Source organism: Myxine glutinosa, chromosome 8 (assembly GCF_964187855.1).
Source record: "Myxine glutinosa chromosome 8, kmMyxGlut1.1, whole genome shotgun sequence".
Taxonomy (NCBI): domain Eukaryota; kingdom Metazoa; phylum Chordata; class Myxini; order Myxiniformes; family Myxinidae; genus Myxine; species Myxine glutinosa.
In genome coordinates this window covers 94629597-94649295 of record NC_136268.1, presented here as the reverse complement: position 1 = coordinate 94649295, position 19699 = coordinate 94629597, and the positions used below count along the sequence as shown (strand labels likewise).

General features: G+C 50.0%; 2 protein-coding genes across 6 annotated transcripts in view; both read right to left on the bottom strand.

The window, feature by feature from the left end:
• Positions 1-9236, bottom strand: part of LOC144893194 (uncharacterized) — a 35104-nt gene extending 25868 nt beyond the window's left edge. Inside the window, exons 1-2 of the mRNA XM_078782836.1 lie at positions 8687-9236; positions 7193-8492 (exon numbers count right to left, since the gene is read on the bottom strand). Of these exons, the coding sequence (XP_078638962.1) occupies positions 7193-8492; positions 8687-9201 (1815 nt within the window). The 5' untranslated portion in view covers positions 9202-9236. The remainder of the gene's footprint in view (positions 1-7192; positions 8493-8686) is intronic.
• The window catches only part of MVB12B (multivesicular body subunit 12B), a 235584-nt gene that overhangs the window by 129563 nt on the left and 86322 nt on the right, over positions 1-19699 (bottom strand). The gene's annotated exons all lie outside the window — the stretch shown is intronic.

Here is a 19699-nt window from a genome sequence, read left to right as displayed (position 1 = left end):
GTTTCCCGATTGAATATCTGTGGTGCGATCTGGTCAACGTCGGGTGGAATCGGGCCAATTGGGGATCCTGTAACGGTCGCGGTTGGACCATCCGCTCGGCCCATCATAACATCTAAACCGCGATCCGTAACAATATATATGTTGCGGTTTTTGTTATATATACAGACTTGGCATTTAATATGGAATATTTTTTTTGTGGGGGTGAACTTACTTTTCAAGATGGCTTAGAACCAAAAGTTCATTGGAATTATGTTGAAATTATTCCAGATTTTGTTAATGTGACCTTTAAAAGAAACAAAAACCACATTTGACATTTCGAAACAAATAAATTGATCCTTGAAAGTGATGTAAACAGATATCGAACTCAATTCATGGACAGTACTGTGTTAAACTTCTGTACGTTTTCCAGAAGTATCTCTTTATTTTGCACATTAGCCAAAAAAATTTTTAACAAAAACAAAAGTTAAATTACGACTGGGATTACGGACAGTAAAATTACAGTTCAGTACTTCGTGCAACCCCCACAAGCATTCAGGAGAGCACGTACACGTTGAGGAATGCTGTTCACGAGACTTGCCAAGGTTTGGACAGGAATCGCTTGCCATGCAGTGACAATAGCCTGCTGCAATTGACACACAGAGGTCGGCTGCTGGTCCAAGTGGTCGATTTGACACGTTAATTCTGCCCACAAGTTCCCTATCGGATTCATATCCGGGGACATGGCAGGCCACTCCATATGCTCTACACCACGGTCAGCAAGAAAGTGTTGGATCATGCGAGCACGATGAGGCCGTGCATTGTCATCTTGGAAGACAAAGTTTCCTCAAAAGACTGCACGAACAAATGGAAGCAATGTTTCTTCCAGAATGGCCCTGTACTTGAACTGGTTCAGGTTTCCATTCAGAACAACCAGATCAGTTTTGCCCCCTGCATGAAAAGCAGCCCAAACGGTCACCCCACCACCTCCAGCTTGGACTCTTACTCTTGGCACTATACAATCTTTGTTGTAGGCTTCATGCACTTGTCTGCACACTCGGACGCGGCAATCTTGACGATAGACCAGAAATCTAAACTTGTCACTGAAGATCACGTGATTCCAGTGTCCTGGCTGCCATTGACGGTGCTCTCTGGCCCACTGCAATCGGCGCTGGCGGTGTTGTCTGGTCAGGCGTGGCTTTCTCAAGGGATGCCTGGCACGATAGCCTGCTTGAACCAGTCGTTGGTTGACTAGCCTTCTGGATACAAGCACATTTGTCAGTTGCTGCCACTCAGCCCTAAGCCGATTAGCTGACTTGGTACGGCCATTGCGGACTAACCGGTGCAGCTGGCGATCATCCCTCCTTGTGGTTCTGCGGGGACGTCCTGGCCTCGGTATTGGAGTAGGGACACCCCTCTGAGCATTTTGTTTCAGGATCTTTGACACCTGACCTTGAGTGATGCCATACTGCCGAGCAATAGCACGCTGTTTCATGCCGTAATTTCGTAAAGCCACCACTCCATGACAAACAGCATTGTCGAGTTGACGGACCATCTCCAGAGGAAGCGGCAATAACTTTTGGAGACGTGCAGCAGTTGTTTTCCACTAATACAGAACGCAACAACCCTTGTATACCCGACTGTGAAGCCAATCATCAAATGCACCTGTCCGTACATTTTGCCACGCCACCTGTGATATAATCCTGTTGTTGACTTCTTGCTGCGACAGACAATCAGTGACATGGTTCTTTTAACAAATAAATCACCAAAGTGTAAAAGAAACTCACCAGATTGATATACTTAGTTAAGAAAGTAAACCCAAGTGAAGAAAAAAAATATATTCCATATTAAATGCCAAGTCTGTATATGTTGTTGCGGTTTTTAGAACAGTCACTTTTGTAAATAAATAATAACTCTTGTAAATATCCCATCATTTAATAAGGTCAAAGGTCACCCCCATAGTTAGGCCCCATAGGTTGAGTGGAATTGACTTCCGCTTCCGGTCTTGCCGGCGAGGTTTCGTTTATTCGCAGCTGTCTACGCTCTCCATCGAAATCGAAGTTAAGTAATTGTTCCCATTTGTATTTTCGTTATAGCTGTATTTATTTGATGGTGTTGTACGTATCATGTGTCCCGAGGAAGATTTTCGGTGCAAATCTTTCATACCTGTATGGAAAATCGTGTTAAATCGTGTCGTGTCTTTTGAGGCCTTGTACAGTGTCCAACCTTGAGGCTTTGTTTTCCTCTCAGCGTCTGTCGTTTGTGCTCCAATAACTTTCGTTCTCTGCTTTTCCCAGTCTTTTCACCCCATAGCCTACTTCCTTGTTTAAAATCACAAAAAAAAAAAAAAAAAAAAAAAATTCCTTCTCTGTTCTTATTCTTGTTCTCATTCGTTTATTCGTTCTTATTCGTTCGTTCGTTCTTCGAACGACGTTCACTGTTATTACTGTTATTACTGTTATTACTGTTCACTGTTAACGTTCACTGTTATTAACCTGAAAATGTTTACACTTTCCCCTCAAGTTCTGTATTCCGTCGTATATTATAACACCTTTCTCTTCTTCTTCTTTAAAAGGCTGCTTTCGACTTGCTCACCAAATCTATTCATCCCAAAAAAAAAATCCATCTCTTTCAGTGCCTCTTTTCTACATTCCCGAAACTCTCCTGCACTCCATCCTCCCTCCAGCGTCCTTAAACGTATTTTTGACTCGAAGGTCACAAGAAACTCATTTTGCAAGAAATGTTCGTTTCCCATTAATCGTACACTTTCTAAAATCCAATCTCACCCCTCCCCTCCAAATGTTCCCCATAACCCCTCCCATCCAAATCTTCCCCCTTGCCACTCCCCTCCAAATCCTCCCCATCACCTATCCCTTTCAAATCTCCCCCCCTTGCCCCTTCTCTCCTAAACTCCCCCCACACCCCTCCCCTCCTAGACTCCCCCCTCACCCCTCCCCCCTCACCCCTCCAAATGTCCCCCATATCCCATCCCTTTCAAATCCCTCCCCTTGTCCCTTCCCTCCTAAACTCCCGCCTCGCCCCTCCCCTTCAAATCTCCCCACCCTCATTTCTCAATTTCCCCCCACTCACTCCCCCTCCTCAAAGCGTCCTCCCCGCTTCTTCCCCCTTCCAACTCTCACCTCCATCTCCCCCAACCTTCTGCCTCGCTCTTCCCCCTCCTCAAATAACACCTCATTGTGCCTCACCCAATCACCATCAAACCTTTTGTCCGCCCTATCCTTCCCTTTCTCGGAGCTATTCTGAAATCTCTGACACACCTTCAACAGCTGTCCCTACCTCTTCCACCTCTTCCACATCTTACCCTACCCCTCCTCCCCCCTGTTCTGTATCCGATGCTCCCCCTTCCTCTTCATTAACGGTATGGACCTCAAACATCCAGAGCCTTCGTTCAAACTCAACTGATCTCTCCATACAGGTTGCTTCTGTCAAACCAGACGTGATCTGCTTAACAGAAACTTTCCTCCTTCATGATGTCTCTGATTCCTTGGTATCTCTCCCGGGTTACTCCCTCCTCCGGTATGATAGACCTGAGCCTCGTCCTGGAGGTGGGGTTGCTATCTTTATCAAAAACTCTCTTCCTCACTCGCCCTGCACTGCACTCTCTCCACCTCACCCCCAGGAATACCTCTGGCTACCGCTTCCCCTTCGCTCCTACCTCTTGTTCATATGTGTGTTGTACCGTCCACCAAACAGTGATGACTCCATCTACATCTCGCTGTCTGATAATATGGACCAACTTCTATCTACTCATCCCAACTCTCTCTTCCTCATATGTGGTGATTTCAATTGTCACCATGCCAGTTGGCTGGGTGTGGGTACCTCTCTCACCAGCCATGGCTCCTCAGCAAAGGACTTCTGCGACTCACTGGGACTGACACAATCTGTCAATTTCCCGACCCGGATCTCAGTCAACGGAGCATCTACTCTTCTGGACTTGGTTATGACTAACTTCCCTGAAAATGTCTGCTGCTCTTCTTCTGCTCCAATCGGCTCATCTGATCATGTGCTTGTTAAAGTGGACATCTCTCTGACCATTCTCAGGGAGCCTGCTCAGCGTCGACGAGTCTGGCATTTCACTCAGGCCAACTGGCACGGTCTTCAAGCAGCCATCAATCATCTGGACTGGTGTCCCATCTCTACCACCTCTGACATCAACTCATCCTGGGAATTCTTCCAAAGTAAATTGCTCTCTCTCATACACAGATTTATCCCATCTCGTCTTCAGTTGTCATACCCTTCCTCCCATCCATGGTACACGGAATCTTGTGGTGAGGCTGTTGCCCAGAAACAACTTGCCTTCGTCTCCTGGAAAGCAAATCCAACGGAAGGAAATCTCATTTCCTTTCACAAAGCCCGAAACAAGTGTGTGTCCACCCTCAGGAGAGCCAGGAAACAATATCTTTCCGTTCTCAAGACCGAACTCTCTTATCTGTCTCCCTCTTCCAAATCCTGGTGGCATCTGGTCAAATCTGTTTCTGGTGTTTGTTCCCCCTCTATCCCCTCCCTTACCTCAAACGGCTACACAGCTGACTCCGCACGTGAAAAAGCTGAATCCCTCAACTCTGTGTTTTGCCTCTAAATCTTGTGTCCCAAACCCATCCCTCTCTGTACCCACGGTACCCAGTCGTACCCAGCTGCTCCTGGACTCCGTGTCCCTTCCTCCTGACAAGGTGGAAAAGTTTCTGTCAACCCTCGACTCTGATTCTGCAACTGGACCTGACGGCATCAGCCCACGGGTCCTAAAATCCTGTTCTTCCGCTCTTTCACTCCATCTCTCTGTTCTCTTCATCCTCTCTTTTGCTCAAGATCAACTGCCATCTGCTTGGAAATCAGCCAACATCACCGCTTTGCACAAAAAAGGTGCAAAAACAGATCCTAGCAACTACAGACCAATCAGCCTTCTCCCAATTATCAGCAAAGTCATGGAATCCATCATTGCTTCGGATATGAAATCTTTCCTCTTCTCCAATGGCTTGATCTCTGATCATCAATTTGGTTTTAGACCAGGTCACTCTACTCTGGACATGCTGCTTCTGCTGTCTCAACAATGGATGGAGGTCCTCAATGCCAAACAGGAAATTAGAGCTGTCTCCCTCGACATATCACGTGCCTTCGATACGGTCTGGCACCCCGCTCTGCTCACCAAACTCTCCTCCTTTGGTATCCATGGAAATCTCCACGCATGTGTTACGTGGTCCTCCCGGTAACTACCTGGTCTTGGTGACCCCCGGACCATGGGAGGAACCCCGCCAGAAAGATATATGATTTATACGCTTTCGTAACGCAATCAATATGAAAGACACAACAATTCAAGTCAATAAGAAACCCCCACACCAAGGATCCGGATTAATGGATAATATATTCCCAATCAATCAACAACACTCAACAATCAATCAACAATATTACTCAGATGGCCATCTCATATATTTCCACCCCTTTCCCCACTCACGACCCCTCAATAGTCACTGTCCCTCACAATGTCTCTGGGCCCCTCCAGACCAAGGTGAAGGTCGACTTCTCCGCACACGGGCGGTTGAACGGACCCCTGGCTGACGTGCTCCAAACGTGCACGTCACGTACCGGGAACAGCTGCTGCAGCGCACACCTCCTTGCAAAGCAAAGCGGGCAATGCAAAGCGCGGCTCGCACAGCGCGCGAGGCCCAAGGTGCGACCCGTACACGCCCTCGGAGGCGTCGAGGCGAACAGTGCCGGACGCTTGGTTCCTTCCAGGAAGCCACGGCAACCTGACACGTAACAGGCAATCACCCCGCGCAGGTAACTCCCCTCGCCAGACGGGCTTTTCAAACTCAGCGTTCCCAACGCTAATCAATATCGACACCGCTCGCGTCGGAGCTGGGCGAGGAAGAAGAAGATGGCCGCTTCTCCAGGACCTCGTGTCTTTTTTTCTTCTTCCGGTTCACCATCCCGTTTCCGGTCTCCTGTTATCAGGAGCGCCTCTAACCATTTAACCACAACAACCTTTAATAGAATAAACATTAATAAGCAATGACCTGAACAGTAATTCACCTAAATCCGGAATCCGTAACACTCCCCCCCTTCAAGAAAGAAAGTTTGAACCCAGCGAAAACTTTCTTTGCAGGTCAACTTTGATAAACAAACAAAATAACTCACACCCCAAATCATCAGTTCCCCCGGGCACAATTATCATATCTCAAAAACAAAGCAACAAAATTTCACAAAACCCCCAGAGATTCCAACGGTAATTCACTCTGGACCAAGCGTCAACACTTCTAGTTTCTCTTGAATGCCGGTTAAGGGGTGGTGACCAAAACCCCAAAGTTAAACAACTCGATAGCACTTTTTGGGGAGGCCAAGCTGAGTATACACTACATGGACGCCTTAAGGAATGTGGAGTTCACGGTTAGTCCGGGGAGGAAAGTTCATTACATGGACGCCTTCAAGAACGTAGTGTTCACGGTTAGTCCGTGCAGGAAAGTTCACTACCTGGACGCCTTTAAGAACGTGGCGTTCACGGTTAGTCCGTGTAGGAGCCCAGGCTCGGCGGCTCCGCCGTATATAGTGCTTCAACTTCTCCGGACTCCTAACAGTTACGGTGGGATCACTTGACCCAGTAGTCACCTGACTGGCGGTCTCCGTCTCGGCCAGTGCTCTGACAATCATTCTTTCGGGGGATGCCGTAACTCTGGGAGCCTCCATAGTAATATCGGCTGCTGCCAACACCAAAACTACCGCCAAATTGTCCTCTTCTGTGGACCTCTCGACGCCTACGAAATGCCTTCCCTACTGTTATGGTCCGACCCTCCAAATCCTTACCATTCCAATTCTTCTCTGCCTCTCTGGCGTCTTTTGCGCTTGCAAACGTGACAAAGCCGAACCCTCTTGACTGTTGCGTTTCCCTGTCTTTTACCAACCGCACTTCCACCAGCGGCCCATATCTGTTGAAGACAGAGGTCAGAACTGCTTCCTTTGTTTTGAAGTTCAGTCCCCCTACAAATAACTTGGTACTTTTGTCGCCATCCCGAGCTGGTGTGGTGTTATTTTCCCTGCTGGGCTCTTTACCAACCCCCGGGTTACCATAAACTTGACCCCCGGCCAAATCATTCCCGATAACCACAGATACTCCCTCTACAGGAAGCGTGGCTTGTAAACCGACGGTGACCGGTCCCGACACCAAATCGGATTCCAATCGGATGACATGAAGTGGGGCACTAACACAGCCACCGATCCCTTGCAACCGAACACTATCACCAGTTGCTGTACTCTTTGACAATGGCAAAATGCCTTCAAGCATTAAGGATTGATGGGCTCCTGTGTCCCTCAATACCCTAACAGGTCTTGGGTTCGTCAAGTCTCCCTCTAGTGAGACAAACCCCTCATAAATAAATGGTTGGTAACTCTTCTGTGGGCGATTTCTTACGTTTGCCATCGCATTCGGAGTTGTACTCGTCGGACTCTGCTCTGGGTTGTCCCTTTTCATGAGGTAACAACTGGACATCAAGTGTCCAGGTTTTTTGCAAAAGGCGCAAGTAGGCCCGGAGGAAAAACTCGTGGTCTGCCTCGGGCCCCCCGGGAAATAAGTTTGTCTTGGGCCCGTAGCCCCCTGATTTCGAACAGTTGGGGTATCAGAGTTGTCCCCATAATCCTCTCGAGGCCGCCGCCATGTATTGCCGTTCTCCGCACGGGGTGTTCCATAACTCCCCTGCTGAAGTCTAGGCGAGGAGCTAGGTGTGTGGACCCCTATCCGGTGTGTTAAGTCATAATCATCTGCCATGGTGGCTGCGTCCCACAACTTTGGTACTTTCTTTTCCTGCAGGTACACTTTGATGTCCTCGTGGACACACTGTTGAAATTCCTCAACCAGCATCAAGTCACGCAATGCTTCGAAGTCGTTCCCGACTCCTTTTGACTCACACCACCGATCAAACATGTTTTCTTTCACTCTGGCAAACTCCACATGGGTCTCACTCTCCCTCTTCCTGGCATTCCTGAATTTTTGCCGGTAAGCTTCAGGAACCAACTCATAGGCTTTGAGGATGTGCTTCTTCAATACCTCATAATCTGCACATTGGTCCATTGGTAGCGCCGAATAAATCTCTTGAGCTTTACCCACCAGCACACTTTGCACTAGTATGGTCCAGGCCTCCTCCGGCCAGTTTAACTGTCGAGCCACTTTCTCAAAGTGTGGAAAAAATTGAGTGACTTCCTTTTCACTGAAGGGTGGAACCCCTTTCACATGTCTGCCCACATCCCAGGTGTTCTGGCTAGGTGTCGACCCCATCAGCAAGGGTGGTACCTCTCCCCGTTCTCTCATTAAATCCAGCTCCTTGAATTTCATTTCTTGCTGAGGCGCCAGATCACTTTCCTTCAACTCCCTTTCGGCTTTTCTCTCCTCTGCTTCGAGTTCCCTGGCAGCTCTCCTCTCCTCTGCTTTTCTCCCTTCTAACCTTTCCTGGAGTTCTCGTTCCACTCTCCTTTCCTCTGCTTGTTTCTCTTCTCTCCTCTCTTCTGCTTTCCTTTCTTCTTCTGCTAACCTTTCCTGGAGTTCTCGTTCCACTCTCCTTGTTTCTCTTCTCTCCTCTCTTCTGCTTTCCTTTCCTCTTCTGCTCTTTCCTTTTCTGCTTTCCTTTCTTCTTCTGCTCTTTCCTTTTCTGCTTTCCTTTCTTCTTCTGCTCTTTCCTTTTCTGCTTTCCTTTCTTCTTCTTTTAACCTTTCCTGGAGTTCTCGTTCCACTCTCCTTTCCTCTGCTTGTTTCTCTTCTCTCCTCTCTTCTGCTTTCCTTTCCTCTTCTGATCTTTCCTTTTCTGCTTTCCTTTCTTCTTCTGCTCTTTCCTTTTCTGCTTTCCTTTCTTCTTCTTTTAACCTTTCCTGGAGTTCTCGTTCAACTCTCCTTTCCTCTGCTTGTTTCTCTTCTCTCCTCTCTTCTGCTTTCCTTTCCTGTTCTTTGATCCGTTCCTGGCTCCGTAATTGCAACTCCAGTTTCCGGAGCTCAACGTCTTCTGGTTCTTCGGGTAGCCACTGCCAGGCTAACTCGTCCCATGTTCCTAATCCCACCATAGATTGTATCACCGTGGTCTGCAACTCTGCCTTCCTCAAATTAGTTCGGACCTCGAAGTTAAAATGTTTGGCCAATTTCAAGAGGTCCGCTTTTAGTAACGCTCGGAACTGTGCCTCACTAGGTGTTACCGCAAAGTTCTGTGCAACAAACGCCATGGTGACTATCATTAACACCTGTTAACATTCACCCAAGACTTTACCACAATTTCTCAAAAATTTACCAATTAATAATTAATTAATTAATTTTAATTACTAAAAATTATTATTTTATTATGTTATACAATTTTAGATCCCGGAATTCAATTGGACGAGCCCCCAATTCTGTTACGTGGTCCTCTCGGTAACTACCTGGTCTTGGTGACCCCCGGACCATGGGAGGAACCCCGCCAGAAAGATATATGATTTATACGCTTTCGTAACGCAATCAATATGAAAGACACAATAATTCAAGTCAATAAGAAACCCCCACACCAAGGATCCGGATTAATGGATAATATATTCCCAATCAATCAACAACTCAACAATCAATCAACAATATTACTCAGATGGCCATCTCATATATTTCCCCCCCTTTCCCCACTCACGACCCCTCAATAGTCACTGTCCCTCACAATGTCTCTGGGCCCCTCCAAACCAAGGTGAAGGTCGACTTCTCCGCACACGGGCGGTTGAACGGACCCCTGGCTGACGTGCTCCAAACGTGCACGTCACGTACCGGGAACAGCTTCTGCAGCGCACACCTCCTTGCAAAGCAAAGCGGGCAAAGCAAAGCGCGGCTCGCAAAGCGCGCGAGGCCCAAGGTGCGACCCGCACACACCCTCGGAGGCGTCGAGGCGAACAGTGCCGGACGCTTGGTTCCTTCCAGGAAGCCACGGCAACCTGACACGTAACAGGCAATCACCCCACGCAGGTTACTCCTCTCGCCAGACGGGCCTTTCAAACTCAGCGTTCCCAACGCTAATCAATATCGACACCGCTCGCGTCGGAGCTGGGCGAGGAAGAAGAAGATGGCCGCTTCTCCAGGACCTCGTGTCTTTTTTTCTTCTTCCGGTTCACCATCCCGTTTCCGGTCTCCTGTTATCAGGAGCGCCTCTAACCATTTAACCACAACAACCTTTAATAGAATAAACATTAATAAGCAATGACCTGAATAGTAATTCACCTAAATCCGGAATCCGTAACACATGGCTGGCAGACTTCCTCTCTCGTCGTAGTCAACGTGTGGCCCTGAATGGGTTTCTCTCATCTCCTCTTCCTGTTCAGGCTGGAGTTCCCCAAGGCAGTGTTCTGGGCCCTGTGCTTTTTCTGGTCTTCATCAATGATCTCTCTGACTCTCTTGAAAATCCTCTCTATCTCTTTGCTGATGACTCCACTCTCTGCCGCTCCATTCCTCATCCGTCAGATCGGCAGTCTGCAGCCTCCTCACTCTCTGCAGACCTGGATGAAATCACAGACTGGGCAAACAAGTCGAACATGTCTTTCAATCCTGACAAATCTCACACTCTTACGATGTCTCTCCAAAAAGACCGACTGGACAACCCTCCCATCTACTTTCTGAATAATCCTCTCCAAGAAGTTCTGTCACTCAAGCTTTTGGGTCTCACTATCTGCCATGATCTTTCCTGGGAAAACCACATTTCCAAGCTGGCCTCCAAAGCCAGTCGCCGACTGGGCATCCTCCGTCGTGCGAAGTCCTTCCTTGGCACACCTGAGCTCCTCACCACATACAAGGCTTTCATCCGCAGCTCAATGGAATACTGCTCTCCCCTCTGGGCTGGTGCTCCTGCCTCACACCTAGCTCGTCTTCACGCTGTTGAAACCAAAGCGTTCAGAATCATTGGAATCTCCCGCGATGACGCCATCTCCGAGGGCCTTTCACTTACTCACCGCAGGCAGGTTGGTGGTCTTTCCGTCTTCTACCGACTCCTCTCCGGCCTTGCTCCCCCAGCTCTCTCGGGGCTCTGTCCCCCAAATATTCCTGCAGGTCGCACAAGATCTGCCTGCAACCCTCTTATGGTTAAACTGCCAAAATCAAGACTCTCTGCTCACCTTCACTCCTTCATTCCTCTTTTCTCCCGCCTCTGGAACAAACTCCCTCACTCTCTTCAATCCCACTCCTCCAGGTCCAGGTCTTTAAAACGGCTGTTCACCACCATCTCTTATCTTCCCCAATCCAAAACCTTGATCTTTTCTACCCCCGCTAATTTCACCCCAAATCCACTTTTTTGAGGTGACTTTTGTCTTCTTTCCTGGAAGTCCTTGGTGTCCTTGCGTTTTATACCTATCCTGCCTCCCCCCAGGCCCTCTCCCTCCCACACATCTCCCAATGTCCCTGCTCTCAAATGTTGTGTTTGTGTGCTTCCTCCCCTTCTCTCCCCATCTTGTCGACCGCTCTCCTTTTTATATACTTTGTTTGCTTGTTTGTTTGTTTGATAAATGTTAGCTCTTTCACAAGCCTCGACTCTGTATACAAAAAAAAAAGAAGAAAAAAAAAAACAAAAGGCGACAACAACACATAGGACACCATAGGACTTTCAGTTATTTCCTTAATATGTGTTTCAGATAAGGCTGTGTTCCCAATAGTTGAATCTGTGTTGCATTAATTGAATAAGATTGGCCCCATTCCGTCCATTTTGCCAGTCTCTCTCTCCAAATTGTGTTACGCGTCTCTGCTCGCCCAGCAGCGTTCGCTGCCTCGCTCCAAACGCCATTACGCACGCGGTCAAGCTTGGAGAAGAAAGGAGCGGAGCGCCAAGAACGAGGTGTGGCCCTGTCAACGAGCCGTCAAGGGCGGAGCCGGTGAGCCCTCGCTAACCAACCAGGGCAGAGGTGAGCTCGCTGGCGGGCGTGGCGCGGATTGATCTTCAGCACACTATATAAGTGCACGCGCCAAGCCCTATCACGGACTGCGCGGGGAGAGCTCGAATATCACGGACTGCGCGGGGACCGTCGTAATTAACAGAACGGCGCGGAGACGTCTGATTGTAACGCTATTGAGAGGACTGCGCCACGAGCCATTGTTAACGGACTGATCCGGGAGCGCTCCATTTGATACGGACATTGAGTGATCGGGAGAGAGAGAGCGTTTGGCACGGTATACGTACGCGACATTGCAGCCCTCGCATATGTAAGGTCCGGTCACGCGCCGACACGCGAACCTGCCTGCCGTTCTTCGCCCGCGGACCCGGAGGCTGGACTGAGCCTACCTGCCTGGACCCATCTGCCTGGACCTTCCTCCCCTACCAGCTACCATCCAGTGCAAGTCTGTCTGTTTGTCCGGGGTTGTAAGTAAGACTGTATAGATAAGCTTGCTCTGTGTCCTTTTGTTTCTTCTTGTGCAAGCTTCCCTTTCCTCTTCTCTTTGGTTTGTTAATAAATGTACCTTGTTCTTTCTTGGTTCTTCCCTAATCCGGTCGCCTCCGTCTTTTCTTCCAATTGAGTACCTGTGGCACGATTTGGAAACCGCTCTGGATCGGGTTAGTCTTTGTTGATGGCTCGGGCCGCGGATGGCTAACCGCTCGGCAATTTCCATCTTATCCGTGGTTCGAGCGGGAGTTATTTCCCTGCTCGCAGTCGGGGTTGGTAATTAGGTATTTGGGACCCCAAATTGACCAATCACCGGACCCAAGACCGACCGGGAGGAGCGTCATAATTTCCAGGATTGGGGGACGGCCAGCTTAAAAGACAAGGGGATTAACCCCCCCCCCCCTTGATAAGGGGAGCGCCGACTCCCGAATCAGCAACAATATATATATATATATATATATATTGTTGCGGATATGGGATTTGACCTCCATCCATATCCGCTTGTAAATATTCCCCTATTTCCCCAATACTCCCCAACTATCCCCAATCCCCCATTCCCTAGTCCCATTGTCTGTAAACAACACTCTGTAGCCCCGACCTTCCCCTTTTTCCCCCATTAAATGTCGTGCCCAGGTTCACCGCATCTCACGTAGACAACTATAGGACATCTTGCTAGTTATTCTTAGTCTATGTCAGTTAAGGACTCGTTTCCATTAATTCTGACTCTTCGTTGCACCAGAATGTGATTGTATGGCACCAGTAGTGAGTTTAGGACCTCCCAATACCTCCCCGCATCTCTTCCTCATGGAACTACAACAACAACAACAACTACAACAACAGCGGGGGCGGCGCGGCGGCGGCACGGCGAGTGTGCGTCCTCACTCCGGCTTGGTTAGCCGCCATTGCCCATGTGCTCCGACGGGGTTACCACACAGGGGCTGACTGTCAGCTCCTCGTCAAGGGCGGAGCCCGGTAACCCCCCCCGCACCCAATAAGAAGCGGCGGACCGATTCCATCTGGGGCGGAGCTAACGAGCCGAGGGCGTGTCACTCCCTGCTGGATATACGCAGCCACTTACCGGAGGTGACGTCAGATGCGCCTGAGCTACGAAGGAGAAAGGACGTCACCTCCAAGCGCGACGATACCTCCCGCATCTCTGGACCGGACCGGGTCGATTCTGCCCCTGAGCCAAGGTGCACCTTGAGCCATCGACTACCTGCCCCTCCTTGCCATCAATCCCTGTGTGAGTCAGTCTTGTCCCGTTTATCTGTGGTCTGTCAGGGCTAAGATAAGACCGTGTTTAAGTGCCCACCTTTCTGTGCTGTACCTCTTGTGCGTGTAATCTAAACGTTCTGCAAACCCATATTATAACCTCCTCCGGAGGTCTTGAGAACTGTACCCCTGGTGTCGTGTCATTTAACCCAGCCGTTGTGTCCTTTCCTTCATTGATCTAGCGTAGCGCGATTCGGCCAACGTTCGAGTATAATCGGGTAACTTGTGCGAACACGGCGGCCATTCCGCTCGGCCCAGCATAACATCTCAATAAGTCGTGTCCGTAACAATTGGTGTCGGGAAGTGGGATCGGTCCCGGAGCGCGTTTCACGCGCTCGAAATTATAACGGCGAAATTTGATTTTGTTTTACGAAAATAAAAACCCGAATTTTGAAAGTCGCGCTATGGCAAATCAAGACGGCTGGGTTCCGGTAGAGGAGAGTGAGGCAGGGTCGATCCAGGACCAAAATGAGGGACATGAGGAGAGCGAAGCAGTGAGGGTGGCAGGTTCGCAAAATAGCGTCGTCGCGCACGAGGTTACGGGCGCGCAAAATGGCGCCTCGCACATGGCCACGGCGCCCACGCCCGTGACCGTAGTAGCGCCGCTGGTAGATTTGGACCTTTTTTTCATACAAATGAAGGCCCTTATGGCCCAGAATAGCGAGAAAATGAGGGAGGAAATGAGGGAGGAAATGAGGGCTCAGAGTGAGCAATTGGGGGTAATGGGAAACCAAATGGGGGTAATGGGAAACCAAATGGGGGTAATGGGGAACCGGATGGATGCTCAGGGTGAGCGATTGGAGGGCCAAATGGGGTCCAATAGCGAGAAATTGAGGGAGGACATGGGGGCCCAGATCGGAGGGTTAGGGAGTAGAATAGAGGGATTAGACAATAGATTAGGGGAAATACAGGAGAGGTTAATGGGGGTAGAAAACAGAATGGCCGTTCAGGAGAATCAAATGGAAGGGATGAAAAAGGGGTTAGAGGGGTTAGAAAACAGTATGGAAGGCAAATTGAGGGACATGAGGGACCAAGCGGAAAGGGAAGTTAAACAAATGGGGCAGCAGATAGAGGGGGTCAGAATGGGGGTAGAAACTAAACTGGATGCTCACAGGGAGGAAATGGAGCAGATGAGGGTGGCATCTGGGCAGGAGATGCAAGTGATGGGAGAGGAGATCAGAAGAGGTGTGAGTGAGGAGGTCGGAGGAGTGCGCGAGGAGGTGAGGCACTGTAAGGAGCGCATGGAGAAGGAGGTGAGAAAGGGGACTGTAAAATTTCAAGGTGGTATAGAGGAGTTGACGCTGGGAGTAGAACAACTGACAGTGGGACAAAAGGAGTTGGGGGACCAGGTAAAGAAGAACACAGCGGTAATAGAGGGTTTAAAATCGACACAGAAGGAGATGAAAAAGGACGTAGGGGTAATTAAAAAAGAGTGTCAGACGGTACATGAGGACCTGACGAGGAAAATGGACAAGGTGGTAGAGGTGATGGAGGTTAAAGAGTGGGAGGTGCGGGAGCACATAGAAAAAAATTAAGTGGAGTTAGAGGAAGAACTTAAAGGGGCGCACGAGGAGATGAAGGAGGTGAAGCAGAAATTAGAAGAAGTGGAAGAAGGGGTGAGCGAAATTAAGAAGCGACGGAGAGAGGATAAGAAAGAGATAAAGGAGGAAGTAAAAGAATTGGTCCAAAGTCTGTGTTCGGATCGTGATGATGTGCTCATTAACCGGATGAGGAATTCGGAACTTTGGCATGGAGCACGGCCCAGCAGGAGGATCCTGTCCTGGGGCCAGTGTTCAATTGGGTCAAATTGGGACAAAGACCTAATGGGGAAGAGGTCACCCCCCTCGGGGCACAGACCAAGGCGTATTGGGCTCAGTGGAAAACCCTGGAATTGAAGGATAACATCTTGTATCGCAAGTGGGTGGAGGTTCCCTCTGATAAAACTTCCTGGCTGGTGGTAGTCCCAAATAAATTTAAGACCGATATATTGCAACAGGTGCATGGTACCCGCCCCGGCGGCCATTTGGGCAGGACAAAGACGACATCGCAGGTACGCCGGAGGTTTTATTGGGTGAATATGGGGCGCGACATACAGGACTGGTGTCGGAGATGCGACGCCTGTACTGCCAAAAAGGGACCAGCACGGAGGATGAGGGCCCCCCTTCAATTACACCAGGTGGGGGCCCCCCTAGAGCGGGTGGCCATGGATATCCTAGGCCCACTACCCCGCACCCGCCTAGGTAATAAGTACATCCTCGTTGTGATGGACTACTTCACCAAGTGGCCGGAGGCCTACGCCCTCCCCAACCAAGAAGCAGGGGTGGTAGCGCAGGCCTTCGTGGAAGGATTTGTGTGCCGGCATGGGATTCCACAGGAGTTGCACACCGACCAGGGACGAAATTTTGAGAGCAAATTGCTAAAAGATGTGTGCAGTCTCCTGTCAATTCGGAAAACCAGAACAACGCCTTTAAGACCTCAATCTGACGGGATGGTGGAAAGATTCAACCGAACTTTAATCCAACAACTGGCACTGTTCACCGCCACCCGTCAGGATGACTGGGACGAACATCTCCCTTATTTGCTCATGGCCTACCGAACCAGCCAGCACGGGGCCACCGCATGCAGTCCAGCGTTGCTTATGTATGGGCGGGAGTTACGGGCTCCCGCCGACTTGCTATGCGGTCCCGTGCCAGACACAGTGGTTAACCCGCCGAGGGAGGGGTACGCACGTCACCTAGAGGAAGGCATGGAGCTAGTCCATGCCTTCGCCCGCCGCCAACTCCATCTGGCGGGGGAAAAGATGAAGCGCAGGTACGACGACCGGAGCCAGGGGAGTCAATACGCTCCGGGGATGAAGATTTGGTTCTTTAATCCCCGGAGGCGGAAGGGAAGGTGCCCAAAACTCACCTCCCCCTGGCAAGGCCCAGGAGTCGTCCTGTCGCAAATCTGTGACGTGGTCATTAAGATCAAAATGGGGCCACGAGCCCTCCCTCGGATCGTCCACGCCGACCGGATAAGGCCTTACACCGGCGAGCAGGCGCCCCCGTGGATTGCCTCGGCTTTAGATGCCGAGGCGGGACCCAGTACCTCTGAATAAGGGGGGCTTATTAGTGCCAGAGGACTGGGGGATTGATGAGCGATGGGCCCGGTGGGTAAGGGTGGCATCCCTGCCACCCTTCCCATGGTGGGGGCAAATGCGCTATAGTTTATGGGGTGTATGGCAGTGGAAACTAGCCCGGGTGGGTTAGGATATTGATAGGGCCCTAGAAGATGACATTAGGTGACGTTAAGTTTAGTTAGTGACTGATACCTGTAGTGGGGACGCAGGTAGAGTAGTATGGATGATAATGACGTGGGAGCGCAATAGTTTAAAGGGACGACTGGGAAGCGCAAGTTTCAGAGGGGAGTAGTTAGATGAGATGATGCTGTGTGAGAGCTGGACAGGTGTGTGGAGCAGTGTATGAGTAGTGAGTGTTGTGGATCAGCGCGAATGCGCTTGGGGAGAGAAGGGTGCAGGTGGCACCAGGTGTGAGAGCACAGGTGTGCAAGTACAGGTGTGTGGAATATATGGAGCAGAGAATGAGTGGTGTGGAGAGAGTTGGAGTAAGTGGTACGGAGTGGTGTGCATGGTGCGAAGGTGTGGATGGGGGAAGAGTGGACCCCTTTCACGAGTACCCGGGGCGGGTGGTAGTGTAAGTGTTAGGTAGAAGGTATAGGTAAATTGTGGTTGGATATTGGCATTTGTGGTGCGGTTGCAGAATGGTGTTGTGGATGGGTGCATTAGTGTTGTGGAAATGGCTGGGCGTGTAGCCTGTTAGTATGTGTAGTTGGTTTGGGCACTCCACCACTGTGAGGATGTCGGCCAGGTGAGGCCGCAGGTGGGCTCTGGGAGCCGGTAGAGTTGTGGATGGGGCCCGAGGATCCGGAGGACGGACCCGGGTAGCCCAGTGCCAGAGAGGGCACCGAGTGGGGAGAGCGCCAGAGGGCCTTCCCCAGGTAGTTAGGTTAGGGTAAGGAGCAGGTAAGCTCGGAGGCAACTGCAGTGGTGGAGGTGTGCAGGTGGGTAGACCTGCTGGGAGAGCTACACGTCGCGGCCCAGAAATTGTGCGAGGGCACCGGGAGATGAATCGGGGGAGTGAGACCCCAAATTGAAAAGCACCACAGTTTGGTCAATGGGAATTGGTTTTTAGAACCCATAGTGTAAGAGGGCCAATGGTTTGGCAGGGAAAGACCCCGGGTAATGTAAAGTTGTTAAAGTCATTTAGGAAGTAGTTAGGATTGATGAACCTGTCGCACCATACGCAGCCACTTACCTGAGGTAATGATGATGACTCCACACCTGTGTTTTCTTTGTTCTGTGTGCAGGAAATGAGAATTGCTGTGTGGATTTGTGAGACGCATCACGACGTGGATGAGACATTGGGGTGATTCCATCTCTCCCTCCTTAGGAGGGACTGATGATGAATTGGTGATGGCAAATTTTGATGTTGAGTTGGAGATGGCAAATTGTGATGAGAGTTGGAAATGGCAAATTTGATTGGTTAGGAGGGAGAGAAGACGAATTTGGTTTATGGGAGGAACGGGGAAGACAGTAGGGACGTTTGTTGATTTGTAAAGTAGATGTTTATGGGTAGTGTTGTGTGTTGTGGATACAGTAAGGGGTAAGGGAGGGGCCATGTAGGTTACCTGGTGGGGGGGGGGGGGCGTACGGTAGGAACGTACCTGTCTCACCTGGTTCCCATGTGCCCCCAGTGTGCATCATCTTGTATTGCGTGCACTTTTGCGCCCTTACCACCTTACTCACTTGTCTTCTTCTTTTGTCTCCCACCTCCGAGGATCTGGCTTTGGGGCAGAGAGAGAGGAGAGAGAGGTGCTGGCTCCGCAGTTGTGGGCCTGCACTTTCGCTGCTTGCTGCCTGGATCGATACACCATATGGACCGCAATGTTTGTGGCCGCCCACCATGGACCGCAGTTCTTTTGCGGGCAAGCACCACCCGTTGATGGACCTATGGGTCAACGTGGCACCTATGCCATACAGGTGAACCACTAATAGTTGGCCCCCCTGACGGCCACAATTTAGAAATGGACGCGGTTGGCGCCTTTCTTTATTTTTGAAAGAAGCCAGAAGGCCAAGTGCACCACATGAAGGCAAGACCAGCGGCAGAACATCGGCCGGCTGCGACATCACCGGTGACTATAAACACTTTATTGGTGCACCGGATGGTGCTGACTGTGTGATGGGGTGGTGCTTTTGGTGCTTGAACCGGGTGCTCTGCACATTATTAAAGGCCGTAGGGCCACAGAGCACTCGTGGGTTGGTGTATCGATGCTGGCATGCGTGCTCTCTCTATGCATAACATCTGCATGTGTTCCTCCAAAAACAGGTCCTGGATCGTAGTGTAAATATCAGTGTAGTCTTGTGTAAATAATGCTCCCTACCGGCTGTATGTTTAGTTTGAGAATTCTTTCCGCGATTCGGTTATCCTGTGGGTGTGTTTCTGTGAGGAGAAGGGTGCAACGTCGCAGGGGGACATATTTACTCATTTGTGAACATCTGTAAAACTGTCGCACTCAGGGTTGAGTTAATAGTAGAGGGAACTTCATCTGAGTGCCACACTAACGTAGGTAAAGATTTATCGGGTCGGCACGCCCCGAGGTAGAGAAGGGTGCAATGTTGAGGATATGGGATTTGGCCTCCATCCATATCCGCTTGTAAATATTCCCCTATTTCCCCAATACTCCCCAACTATCCCCAATCCCCCATTCCCTAGTCCCATTGTCTGTAAACAACACTCTGTAGCCCCGACCTTCCCCTTTTTCCCCCATTAAATGTCGTGCCCAGGTTCACCGCATCTCACGTAGACAACTATAGGACATCTTGCTAGTTATTCTTAGTCTATGTCAGTTAAGGACTCGTTTCCATTAATTCTGACTCTTCGTTGCACCAGAATGTGATTGTATGGCACCAGTAGTGAGTTTAGGACCTCCCAATACCTCCCCGCATCTCTTCCTCATGGAACTACAACAACAACAACAACTACAACAACAGCGGGGGCGGCGCGGCGGCGGGCACGGGGAGTGTGCGTCC